The sequence below is a fragment of the Thermobia domestica genome, unplaced genomic scaffold (assembly GCF_964235325.1).
Source record: "Thermobia domestica unplaced genomic scaffold, izTheDome1.hap1.1 HAP1_SCAFFOLD_1224, whole genome shotgun sequence".
Taxonomy (NCBI): Eukaryota; Metazoa; Arthropoda; class Insecta; order Zygentoma; family Lepismatidae; genus Thermobia; species Thermobia domestica.
The window spans coordinates 1-14,339 of NW_027656934.1; the positions used below are offsets into that span (position 1 = coordinate 1).

The following is a 14,339-nucleotide window of genomic DNA, read 5'->3' on the forward strand; positions in this document are numbered from 1 at the left end:
GGTTGGTTTCATAGTGTCACATACGATACATGATAAAACAAAAGGTCTCCATTTTTCCCAAACAATAGAAGAGCAAAATAATCAACTGCGTATTTATCTTCAAGGCTTTAACAAGATAAATCAACAGGCATTACAAAAAATAACGCGTTAAAGAAAGATAAGTAGAATACTTTCGTAATCCGTGTCATTTTTCGGTTTCTGTGATATTTTCTTCCTCCAGAAACACTATCTAGGACCAAAGGAAAGCGTTCTTTAATTGTCAAGCTTCTATCAAATGCAGCTACTACTCTAGTGACAAGAAAGAGAAGCAAGATAGGCGTGTCGTATGTGCCATGTTGTTGCTCTATCAGGACAAATAGTACTAATTTTGTGTGTCGTATACGACACTCGGCGTCCGAAGAGGTTAACTTCATCTAAAGATACATAGCGTAGATTTAATTTTTTTATTATCTCGTGCCAGAAGTTTAGATTCGCACGTGGCTTATATTCGCGCAAATACGGTAACGTAGTTCTATTCTTGACGCATTTGACTTCACACTGGCATGATTACATTCCAGTACACAATCACTATAAAAGTTTGAATCACTTCCGTCATACTAGCTATAGCGCCAGTCACTTCGATACTTGGTTTTGTAGATAGCGAGCAACTCTCCGTATACTGTCTACATATTTCAATATTCAACTTTTGAGTGTGGATATGATTACTTACGCAATGTGTGTTTGGTATTCCAGGTATTGATGTAGAGCAGGTGACGATAGTAGTAAATTTCGACCTGCCAGTGGACCAAAACGGAAAGGCTGATTGTGAAACGTATCTTCATAGAATTGGACGAACAGGAAGATTCGGGAAAGCAGGACTTGCTATTAATTTGGTAGATGGAAACCGGACGTTGGCTGTTCTGAGACAAATTGAAGATCACTTTGGTAAGTATAGAGTAATAGGTGTAAATTCGTTTTGTTACCCTAATAAATTAACAATATATTAAAACAAAATGTTGGTCGCTGTGGTGTTTTTATTAATGTTTTATATAAATAACATTTTCAAAATGTTACAAATAATAATTGTGAAATAGTTTAATTGAATGTACTGAAAAGATATTAATTAATTGATTTATTGATTAATGTTTAATGGGGACGTCAGCATTGTGACTATTTGTTCCCGTCCCGATCAACTGGACAGCACCAAACACGGGCCGCCGCAAAAGAGAAAAAAGACAATTATAAATAGAAGAGAATAACAACAATAAATATACACTGATCAGCCAGAACATTATGACTACCTGTCTGATACTCGGTATGTTCACCTTTGGGACGGATAACAGCGGCGACGCGTCTTGGCGTGAAAGCAGGGAAGTCTTGGTAGGTTGCTGTAGGGAGTTGGCACCACATCTGTATACACAGGTCACTGAATTCCCATAAATTCCGGGAAGGGGGGCAATGCGCTCTGACGGCACATCAGGCATCGGAGCGAGTCTCTTTTTCATCTAAAAGTATTTTTTTTTTTTGGCCGAAGTCTCTATCATTCTCTATTTTTGAAACATTAATCTACTAAGTCCTTTTTTTTTTATCCTTACTTCGTCATATTGTTTGGATTGTGGCCAATGTACTGGAAAATGTCAATAATTAAATAAAAGAAAATAATAATGATGAATAGAAAATGACATAAATATAAGGTAATAAATATAGTCAGTGTGTGTGTGTGTGTGTGTGTGTTTGTGTGGGAGGTTGGAGGGATTTCTGTCTCCCTAGAGGGAGGTTGCCAGGGAGACCCTTCTGTATTTGTCTTACCTTTTATGTTAACTACAAGGGAATTTGCAACAGGTTACCACCTCTCTTTATTTAACGGTTCCCATCGACCTAGTAAACCGGGAAAGTTTGGGAATTAATCTAACTTCAAATGTCATAGAATTTGATCATAGTCATAGGAACCTTTAAAAACCTGAAAAAGTAAAATAATTTTAAGTATGGATGCCTTTTTACATTATATGTAGAATCGGAAATTTATAAATCATGATCTGGAAAAGTAAGGGAATTCGTACTTGCAAAATAAGTGGGAATCCTAATTTAATTAGTTGTAAATTGAGGTAATATAAGAACTAGATATGCATTTCGTTATGTCGCAGTGTAAATTCGAGCATGGTCTCATTGTAAATTCGAGCCTTCGATTCGAGAATTCCCTCTCTAAAGTGATGTACTCTGTAAGTTTCAATTAACTGATGTATACGAGCAAATAATATCCATATCTCCGATCTTCATGAGTAAACAAATGAAGTACACCTATTGAGTCTCCGTGACTATACAATGATGCACGAGTGTCAAATATAAGTACAGTCAGGGAGAGAAACGTCGGACACTCCTCGTATAAATTATACGGGGAGTGCCCGAATTTTTGTCACTGACTGTATATATTACCTCAATGTTACGAAATAACGACGATATTCCACATGATATTATTGACTATTATAGGGTAACACAAATAAGGAAATCACTTCGCCTTCAGAATATTTTGACAGGTGCTGTTGAATATTTTAAACGTGTAATTTTCGCATGTTTTAAACAATTGAACAATGTATCCTAAAAGATTAATAAGGGGGCTTACAAAACAATTAGCTTTTTGCCACCCTTAAAAAATGGCGGATCTATTGGATGTATGCGAGTTCGATACCATCAAGATTTCTCTGTTAGAGCATTTCTAGTTCTTATATTACCTCAATGGAGTTGTAACAAGTAGGAACATTCTAAAACGGTCCTTTTGTTGGCATATTTTGTACGTTTTGTTACCATCTTCTGATATCCGTTCCGTGCACATTATCTAATGTATAAAAAAATTAACAGTCGTGCATGTACATTTAACCTGCGTGAGGTTGAATCCTACGAAATTCACTCCAGATTTTATATTTTAGTGCTTATTGAAGTCTAAGACGTGCTTTTGCGATGAATTGTGGTTTCTACTTTAGAGAAATTCCAGGAAGATGCCAATAGATGCTATAATAATTTATGTATTTGTGGTGGCGATGGTCACCTGCCCATTTCAGTCGTAGTTGCCGATGTCGTCGAGTTAACATTGCCACATGGATGGGTCGTCGGCTGCGGAAGCCCATCGTTAGGAGTGTTCGGTGTACTATGTGTTCAGACACACTTGTACTCTGCCCAGCGTTAAAATCTGATGTTAATTTCGCCACAATTCGCCGCCTGTCCTGTTTTACCAGTCTGCCGAGCCTATGACGTCCGGCATCTGTAATGAGAAGGGGGGGGGGGGCGCCCAACCCCTCGAAGTTTGGACGTCGTTTCATCGTGGTTTCGCCATTTTGTTGAAGACATCACCACAGAACTCCTCGAACACCCGACAAGTCGTGCAGTTTCCGAAATGGTCGTGCCGAGCCTCCAGGCCATTACAATCTGCCCTCTGTCAAACTCAGATAGATCGCACTCCTTCCCCATTCTACACACTTCCTGCACGCTCACTGATACTACATGTACTGTACTTGTGTCTGTCTAGCAAGCATTCCTCGTCAGGTGACGCTGCTATCCCCCTGGACTGGTTTATATCGATAGTAGGTAGGTGTCATAATGTTCTGGCCGATCTGCGTAAGAAAATATAAGAATAAATAGTAAATAGAGAACAATAACAAGTAAGGAACAAGAACAGTAAATAGTAAAGAGTGAACAATAACAATAAAGTAAAAAAGAGAACAATAACAAGAGATACTACCAATATTGACAATAAAGACATATAAAAACAATAAACAGTGAAAAATCAAGGAGTCAGAATAAAAAATAACTATCTTTGATTGTTAATTACGTTGCTGCACTTATATCAGGGCTTAATGGAACGACGGCATTAAGACCACTAGTCCCGTGACGACAAACAGTACTGCACAAACACGAACTGCTACAAACAAAACAGACCCAGCTCATTATAATGTTTATCCTGGTGTCACCAGGTCGTCAGAGCCTCGTTAGCGTGCAATACAATGAATGCAGTTTCCAGGGTGCATTACGAGGAAGTGAGGTTGGCATTTGGGCACTCATAAGAGAGTGCCACTTACACCCCTGAAAATGTATTAAGTTGACCTCTAACCGGAGGAGAGCAAAATAAACACTTTCGTGCACCGTAGAAGTAGAGTAAGTTGGAGAGGGATTCACTGTTTGCCGTAAGTAATATCTACCCGGAGCATCAGAGAACCTCATTTTATGTTTCATGAAAATCAGAAAATTATAAAGAAGGTGTGGAACGCGTTTCTGTTTTAAAACCCTTTAATTGTCACATTTTTATGGAAATGTATACTCTCAGATGGCAGACGTAGTACTACGTCGTAGCCCAAGGCTTGGAACTCTGTCATACTGTCCGAATCGTCATTACCATCATCTCTATGTCATACTGTCCGAACCATTTTCTGACGTCTCTGGCTCATTTTCATCATATGTATTGAACCAGTCATCCATACCGTCGTCTTCAAGCAGTCTACGCATTTTCTCTTCATCACACACCTCTTCTTTCTTCTTTCTGCTTGTGGACGTAATTCTTTCTTTGCAGAAGTATGAAACAATGATGTATGTTTCACATAAACAACAATAGCACACAAGGATAAACAAAAAACGTTACAAAGATGTCTCCGCCTCACCGAGACGTTTTCTACTGTTTTGAAATCCAGTTTCTGCTTCTTTAATTCCAGCAGCAGCAATGTTACACTTATGACTAACAATGTTATACCAAAAGCCAGTGTCGTTTTCACATTATGGGTATTCGGAGCCATCTATTAATTTGTTTCCGATTTAAATGTAAGAAGAAAAATTTTCAAGAATTCGTCATTGCCACTGAACATTAGTGACTTTTTAGTCAAGACGTAGTATTACGTCGTAGCCGTTTCCACTGCACACATACCATGACGTAGTACTTACGTCATAACCAGTTAAAGGGTTAAGTTTTAGATGGGTGGAGTGAATTAATTTCCTCATCTCTGACCGGCTGCAACTCCAAGCATATCTTAATTGGAAAACCTCAGAAGTATCACTCGCCAAGTTTATATTTGAGAAGATTTTTATAAATACACACGCACGCATCAAAGAAAGAAGAAGAAGAAGAAAAAGCTTCGGATATCGAGTGGTAACAACTACAGTGCATTTTGCATAGTGTAGGCAATTGGTTACTAAAAAGATGCTGTTTTCCCATAAACAAAGAAATGAGATAATTTTTAAGCAGGGTCACCTTGTATTACAATTAACAACACAATATTACATACATTATTAGATGAGAAACATTTTCAAGGGAAAGACACAGTAAAATTAATTTTCAAGAAGTTTTCACAGGACGGCCTATCAGAACATGCTACGGCGCGGGAGACCCGGGTTCCAGTTCAGGTGGTTAAGATCTCACGTTCAACCAGAATATCAGAATATTATGGCTTTATAATTTTAACATTGCGTGTGACCACTGGTGTATTTAGGTGGGAGCTGTCGGGCTCAAGCCTCTGCCTCCCCACCCGGAAATAAATTTGTTAGCTTTTCGCATTCCACGTACCACAACAATCCTTCTTACCATTTTTAAGAATTTCAATGACTTTCCATTTTCTTATGCTCTTTGTTAGGAAATAATACTGTATTTGTCAAATTTCATTCCATGTAAGAACTACATTCTTTTTTTCTTTCTTTCGTTCATTTTACTCTTCTGTTTATTTTTCTTAGTTGTTACTTTCTTTCGTTTCTCTTGTCACATTTTCCACTGTTGTTAGTTGTGATTCAAGTCGGCCGTCGTCAGTAACATCAAAACTAAGAGGAGCTGATAAGCGAAACTGGTGTTCCACACCGGCTTGCACGGATATCAACATAACGGCAGTTTAGTTAATATTAGAAAGGAATATTTACATAGTTTAGTTATAAAGAAATGTAAATGTTTGAATTAAAGAAAATCAAGAGGGGGGGGGGGGATAAGTAGCCCGGGAACTTAGGTAGACCGAGAGGATGCTTTCTTTTTCTTCTAGGGGCCACGGTGGCTCAGTGGTAGAGCGTTCACCTCTGGTGCATGGGGTCCCTGGTTTGATTCCAGCTCGTGCCAAGTGAACTTTGTGGTGGACAAACACAGTATGCGTGGTTTCCTCGGGGTTCTTCCACTTTCTTCATCGACCATTTCATTCATTTCTCATCACCGTCTCCTTTAAGTCTAGCCGGCATAAGCGTGGGACGTAAAATATTTAATTTTTTTTCTTCTATGAATAGAATAAAAGGTATGATTCACTGCTAAACTTTTGTGCGAATCGTATCACATAACATGCACCAGTCTGCAATTCTTGCCTTTAAAACTTCAGTTCATGCGTAAATTAAAATATATTTAATTCTCAAACTCAGGTGGGTAATTGCCCTTCCTTCTTTACCCAAAGTAGAGAAATACGCAAAGTGACTATATGGTTACTATACGCGCCTTCGGCGTAGGGTATCCGGGTTCGTTTCGTGATGAGACCTCATGTGGTTTGGGTTCTACGCTAAACTTTGTAGGTCCACATCTTTTATAGCCCTGGTGTTTAAAGGAGATGGTGAATTTCAAACTAACCAACCATATGAAATCATCCATTGAATAGGATTTTAATGTTTTATTATTTTTATTATTATTATTATTATTATTATTATTATTATTATTCGAAAGAGTATGCATACAAAGAAAATGAAATTAAATCTTTGAGTTTTACTTCCCACGATTATGCCGGCAGTGAATACTGTTTACGAAATATAAGTTTTAAAGTACACAATCATATTGCACGATTTTAGTTCCTCTGAATTGGAAATGTGAAATTTTAAAAAGATTGACAGATTCTTTAAGCTTATTTGAGACTTAGCTACTGTATTAAGCAAGTGAAAATTTTATGAGATCTATAAGCAATGACATTTAGAAACATTAAGCTAAAATATAATTTTAAGACTTCTGTTCGTAGCTTTTCATTGTTTCAGACAAATGAAAAGCCTGATAATTTTTACAGCGTTGACAATTAATTATTTCTGCTTAATTGATTTGTATCGACATTGTGTTTTATATTAGTGCTCCTCTTTTTACTGTTTTCTTATTTATTATTATTACTATTAGTATTATTATTCCATTGCATTGTACAGTGCTATGATACTACGTGCTGTATTTTTGCTAAAAGCTGTGTGCGGCACTGAAATAAAGATTATTATTATTGATTCAGTGTAGAGAAATATGCAGAGTGACTATATGGTTAACATACGCGCCTTCGGCGTAGAGTACCCGGGCTCGCTTCCTGGTGAGAACTCGTGATTGGGTTCTACGCTGAACTGTGTAGGTCCACATCTTTATAGCCCTGGTGTTGAAAGGAGATGATGAATTTCATATTAACCAATCAATCAAGTTGTGCATTGAATAGTATTGTGTTTTAATACTTCGTGTCGTTACTGTTTTTTGTTGCCTGTCTCTGTTTTGAGTCCTCCATTCGATGGTGCATCAAAAACTATCTGAAAAAGTGATGGCAGAACTTTCTTTGTCTCTCTGCGATGAGCTTTTTCAAGTGAAAAGTTTTCTGCAAGAATTCTGCAGAAGAAACCCTTGTGATTCTTAAAAATACGCTTTACGTGACGAAAAAACAGTTTAAACTATATTTATGCGAGTAGTCCGTCCATTTGAGACATCTACACATAACAGGCATGTTTTTATACTTTTCTGTTGGCTATTTTTTTTTTCCCTCTGGCAATTTTTCTGCATAGACGCGGAAAATTTTCTGCGATTACATCGCAGATCACGGCATGTTCTGCAATGCGGCGCGTCAATCTTATCGTTCCCAAGATATGAAAAAAAAAAAAAAAAGGGAGATTTAAGGAGTCATCTCGAGAACCGTAAGTCATAGAGAGATGATATTGGTGTTGATCAATACCTAAGAGGATGGTAAACATTTTGGTACCAAACAGTAACCGTGGCCACTGGCCATTTGGCGACCGTTCCTCAGATATTGACGAAAAAAAATTTGGATTTTGGGAGATTTAAAGAGCCATATCTCGGGAACCGTAAGCCAGAGAGAGATGATATTTTGAGAATTTTTCAATTGTAAGCCCTCCATTTTGAGCATGTGTCTTCGTAAAACAACGTATCATAAAACGTTTTAACAGATTTCCTCATTCATATAAACTAAACACTTTCTCATCACTCCCGATTACACGATTCCAGAAATCTTGTTGCTTGTTGATGTGCGTCCTTGCGAACTCTAAGCGAGCATGTATATGTGCATCTATTATTTTGACCTGCAAAGCAGAACAAATAATATAAGTACAGTTATATGTCTCTGCACTACATTCCAGACCTAAAGTTATTTTTAGGTTTGTTGCAGCAGCGAACGGGTTTGCTGCATTAGCTTCAATAATCGAAACATTTTTGGTCTTCCGTTGTCACTTGCGATCTACTCAGTTTCACTTCAGTGTGTAATCCCTGTTCCCCTCTTGCTTTCTAATCGTTCAATTCGACTTGCTTTTTAGGCTCGAGCAACTTGCTTTTTAGGCATTCTAGCTTCCCATATGCAGTTATTGTTTCTCTAGTTATAAGAGACATAACGTACCATTTTTTTTAATTTTATAAAAACAATTTGCCGTAGGAAAAAAAAAAAACAGTTCTTTTTAAGTTCGTTCTGGCACTGATCTTTGAGCATTCTAATCTTTTTTTTTCTGTTTCACAGGAAAGAAGATACACCAGCTAGACACGGAAGATGTGGACGAGATCGAAAGATTAGGGCAAGAGTGAGACAGGTGATTAAAAAAGGAAAAAAATATTCTGAAGTGCTACGAATGTGATCAATTAACAGTTTTTTTTAAATGATAAGGTTAATCCTATATGACAAGTGCTGTGCAGTGCAGAACTTCAATAGGATGCTCATCGAACACATAGCAAGTAATGAACGAGACCGTATTGCTTGTTAAAAAATTTCTTCGACGTGACTGTAACGGACGGTTTTATTTTACAAATTTTCGCCTTGTGGTATAACTCGTTTGATATAAGTACTGTAACAAGTGTGTGAATACTTCATGAGAAGGGGTGTACAAGTGATATAGACTCTTTTTTTTTTTTTTTTTTTTTTTTTTTTTTTTTTTTTGTATGAAGTTGGCTTATAAGTATGACAGAAATGTTTCATTATATGTAAATATCCTTACCTGAATTTATTTCATTAAATCAGGTTTCAAAAGAAGCACCAGAAATATATACATTAATCTGGAATTTTATTTCAATTGTCTTTCGTGTAACATCTTTGTATCTGAATGTGTAACGTACTCTTCGATTATTATTTTTCGCAACAATTCCAATGTACATAAGACTTTATATACGAGGTCTTATTTCGTTATTAAAGATGATTCTGGGTGATCTATGTGTAACAATAAACTTGTTTTAAGACTTTTATTACTTTTAGTAATGTATAGAAGGAAGTAGAAAGGTTGATATGTTCATCTTAGCAGCCCTTGTACAGTCGTCTCAAAAAGTCTATACATCTTGATGCAGGCGATAAAAATGGACTTTTTTTTTTTTTGTGGTGTAAGAGATTTTTTTAAAGGAAAGAGAACTACATTATTTTATGTGAAACACGGAGTAATTGATTATATTTATCAGCTTATTGAGACGATATTTATAGAAAAATGGCGTCAAAGGATTGATGGTACTATTGAAGCCTTCACTTTCTTGTGTACTAACTATATAGTGATAGTCAAAATTATAGTATTAGGATCAGTAATATTGCATACGAGTTAGACACCCGTATTTCGAAAAAGAAAAAAACTACATTTTTCGGCAGTGATTAAGCGTCGTAAGGTTTTTTCTTTTATAAAATATCGGATTACTAATAAAATAGTTATACTTTGTCTCAAGTTGTGCTTATACATATTTTTTTAAACTTAAGACAACCGTGTAACATCTAAACAAGTAGTCGCCAAACTTATGAAGCTTCCGAGCTACCGTACCGTTTTTAAATCCCAATGTGAGTTATCAACCGAAAGAACTAGCAGGGATTTTTTTTTAACTCTTACATTTGTTTATTGTCTATAAACTTACATTTCTAATAAATATAAAATCAAACTATCCAAGTTAGCAAATGTCTAATATACACACGAAAAACATAACGTTTAGCAAATGTGTAATATACACATGAAAAACATAACGTTTAACAAATGTCTAATATACACACGAAAAACATAACGTTTAGTAAATGTCTAATATACACACACGAAAAACATAACGTTTAGCAAATGTCTAATATTCACACGAAAAACATAACGTTTAGCAAATGTCTAATATACACACGAAAAACATAACGTTTAGCAAATGTCTAATATACACACGAAAAACATAACGTTTAGCAAATGTGTAATATACACACGAAAAACATAACGTTTAGCAAATGTCTAATATACACACGAAAAACATAACGTTTAGCAAATGTCTAATATACACACGAAAAACATAACGTTTAGCAAATGTCTAATATACACACGAAAAACATAACGTTTAGCAAATGTGTAATATACACACGAAAAACATAACGTGCACAACCCCACGCGTATACAATCAACTGTGAGATGAGGCTGACAATAGCAGTTGCGCGGGAGAAAAAAGCAGTTGTTGTCGTCAGCGCCCCTTGTCGTTAGTGTCAGCTCAATGGAGGAATCATGGTTAGCCAACCAGTGCGTTAATATGATCTACCAAATATGTCCCCACGAGCTACTAGAAGCTAGCGATCGACAGTTTGGCGATCACTGATTAAACCAATAGATAAAACATGCTGAAATTTTATACAAACCAAATATCAACACAAAGAAATCGTTCGACATAATATGCAATACCAACTGATGAATAGTATTGCCAACACATGAAATTATACATTTTCAGAAGACACTATGTCAGATTATTACGTATTTCAAATCTACATGTTAAATGAAAACTAACAATACCACATTTATTATTCAGTGTTGCAAACTAGCAACACTACGGTATTACAGACATTTAAATTTTAAAAGCGTCTACCATACTTATAGCACAACTGAGACGGACGAGGCAATGCACATCTAAAGTACCTTAGTTGATATGATGATCACGATGTGACGCATTTCGAAAAAATGGGAAGGGGCTGAAAATTTGACTTCTTTCGAAAGATTTTATTTTGAAAAGTGTTTAGCTAAGTATCATATTTACGAATTTGCATGGCTTTCAATAGACGAACAAATCATTTTGTCCTTTGCCGCCATAACATGATCATGATATCAAACACTAAGGTATTACTGTGTGTTGCCCCGTTTATATCAGTTCTGCTGTTAGTATGGTGGAGGCTTCCAAAATTTGAATGTAGTACTGTGGCGTCCTTTTGTTTTTCAAAAGGTTGTATTTCGAAATATCGCTTAGATTAATATCTCATCCAATTATGTAGAAGGTTTTCAATAGAACTGCATTATGATATGTAGGCCTATAAATAAATTTTAGAAACAATAAAATCCCGAGGAGTACATGCCACAGAGGAACCATCACTCTCTTATTATTATCTAACAAATTCAGTACATCTTCAACATATTTTTCCGTCCTTACACGAATCGAGCACACGAAAGTATTCTTTTCCGCAGCGAATACAGGGAAAACCTTTAAAGAATACTTAGCGGCTTCGCCCCAAGTTGAACTTTTGCAAAGTTACCCATGCTTCTAAGGAATATCGTTTGAAGGTGGTGCTTCGAGTTCCCTTTAAAACAAACGCTGTGATATTACTGGTTAAAAAAATCCTGGACATCAGAAATATAACACCCAGAATTAGAAGAGAGATATATGGCTAAAAAAAAAGTTTAACCTACCTACTTCCTTACGGGCGGCGGGAGAAGATGCGGCCAGAAAGTTTGAGTCTTTCGTAAGTCTGTACTGGCTTTTGCGTGCTGTACACCAGGACGCAAAATTAGCCGGTCGCCAGGCCGCTATTGTCGACTAGAAATTTAAAGGTGGCGGCAGGGCTGCGCAGTTTCTGTTTCACACGAAGTGTTGTCACTGAGTGAGAGAAAACGTAAAATGTGAAGTCTTCACAACGGACAAGGAGAGGGTTACACAAACGTGAAATCTTAAGGTAAGATATTTTTTAACATATATATGAATTATCCAATTCAAAATTGATTATCCTGAATCTGATTGTCTGGTTTTGAAATGTTATGCCCACATAATCTCTTTCTTTGTCAAACCAAAGGCTGTGTGTGTGTGTGTGGGGGGGGGGGGAGGCTCTCATAATTTGTATGTGAGAGACACTGGCGACCATCATTTTTGCGACCATCCGTTCTGATTTCCCCATATAATAACATGGCATATTTCTTTCCAGGCCCGCAACCAGCCACAGAGGTTTGGGGGAGCCATGAATATGTTAGGGGAGCCAAGTCATTAAAAATTCTCTTACAAATAGCTAAATTGTGTTTTATAGCATTTTGTGTTAAGGTCTGGAGGGGCCACGAAAAGTTCAGGCCCCGCTAGCCCCTTCTAGTTGCGGGGCTGTACCTTGTTGAAGTTGATTATTTCCAAAATTATATAAAACACTTGCTTTGGCCAAATTTCCTCTTGTTTCCTATAGAATATAGTTCACAAATTTTTCACTAGCAGCAAACAGCTTTGTAAAATTTCCGAAATCTTTTGCGCAACTATAGCCCCATCCTCTGTAATTGCTATATGAGCTGTTACAAGCGATGTCCTATCCACATTGCAAATGGTCACATCTAATATACGAGTGAGGATTCCGAGCAGACTAATTTCAAGTTTTAAGATGCCAACATACAAGTTCCTTAAAACACTAAACCCCTCAGTATTCATTGCCATTATTTCTTTCTTTCTTATAGCCGTCCTCTTCTATCTTTCGGTGTAGAGGGGTTTCGAGAGAGTTTTCCAATCGTCTCTGTTTCGTGCTATTGTCTGCACATCCTAATCCTCGCCTTGTTGTTATCAGATCATCCAAATCGGCTCTCTGTTTCCCTGTTCGTTTGATGGTTAACGATTTCGGGCATACGGGTTATCAGCCCGTAGTATCCTATCGTCACGAAGGGGTTGCCTTCTTTAGATGCTCACGCTCACATTTGTCTGGCTGTTGGTCTGCAAACTCCCTGTTTTACAGGAAATGAATGCCTAACCCTCCTCTTTTCTCATCCTGGCTTAGGACCGGCAATGGCGAAGTTCATTATTTCTTTCGTGACCCCAAAATAGGTTTTATGAGGAGTTTTAACTTCCATGGGTTCCTCCATATTTCTTTTTACACAAATATTTATTCTCAAACAATTCCTGAAGACGAATTAACTGCAATAGTGTACTTTCACTATATCTTATATTCTTAGCAAGTGTTCAAATATATGATAATGAGATCCATTCTTTCTACCTTGTGGTCGCACAAACACACACACAAAATAATGAATCCTGTTGATACAATTTCCATTTTTTTTTTTTTTATCTATATCGGAACGCTGAAGGATATATCTCATTTCTTCATCTAATTTTGATTGCTGATTTTCAAATTTTTCAACTGATACCTATATTTGAGATGCTAATACTTCGGAGCAGTTGGTAGCAACCAAACTGTGAACGAATAGGTGATGACATCCGGAGAAAAAATCTGATACATCGATGGCGACGACTTTAAGCATATAGTTGAGTCATCTGATATTGGCGTCTTTATAAAGAATGCTAACACACTTGTAAGTGTTTGGATGGATCGGAACAGTGTAACATGCCACCGTACAATCAAGAGAGGAAAAGTAGTGGCGCTGCTGATACGTGCGACCAAATGAGTGATCGGTTCTACTTGAATTTTTGGCGCTATCACCTTTTCATTGATCCCGCGAAGATCAAGCAAAGGTCTGATCTCTGCAGACGCCGTACGAACAGCACGCACTGGACATCGATAAGGCGAAGGACTTTCTATGATAATTCCAGTTTCAACCATTTCTCTAGCACTTGCTTTAATTCATTCTGGAGGTAGACGGTATAGGATATAACTTTCCTACCACTGCAAAGTCGTCAGAAAGCTGTATCTTGTACGGTTTGACCTTCATGACCATTGGATTTTCTGTGAAGAGACGATAATTTAATAAAAAAAATTCTACACTCCAAAATAAGATGGGTCCTCTTCGAAACAAAGTCCTGAATTTCCTCCATAACAGAAAGTAGGGTAACTGCCCAGTAATTGACATTGACGTCTTTTTCTCGCCACAACAAGACTTCGGAGCTAGGTACGAGCAAATACTGTCATCTTTTATTCCTTTGTAGTGTTGTCAATCCTACAGTACTGCTAATATATGCCTCTCGGTAGTAGTACTTCAAAGGTAGCAGAACATCGATGGACAGTGAGAAGTGAACTGTT

The 14,339-nt window shown here is 37.1% G+C and overlaps 1 protein-coding gene across 1 annotated transcript; it reads left to right on the forward strand.

Annotated features, from left to right (window-relative positions):
- Positions 1–730: 730 nt before the first annotated feature.
- On the forward strand, positions 731–9,385 carry LOC145677685 (DEAD-box helicase Dbp80-like; the record flags this gene model as incomplete). The annotated part of the gene is given in 2 exon segments (XM_081748105.1): positions 731–924; positions 8,670–9,385. Coding segments are annotated over 2 exon segments (259 nt in total), but the record flags the coding sequence as incomplete, so codon positions are not given.
- Positions 9,386–14,339: the final 4,954 nt, after the last annotated feature.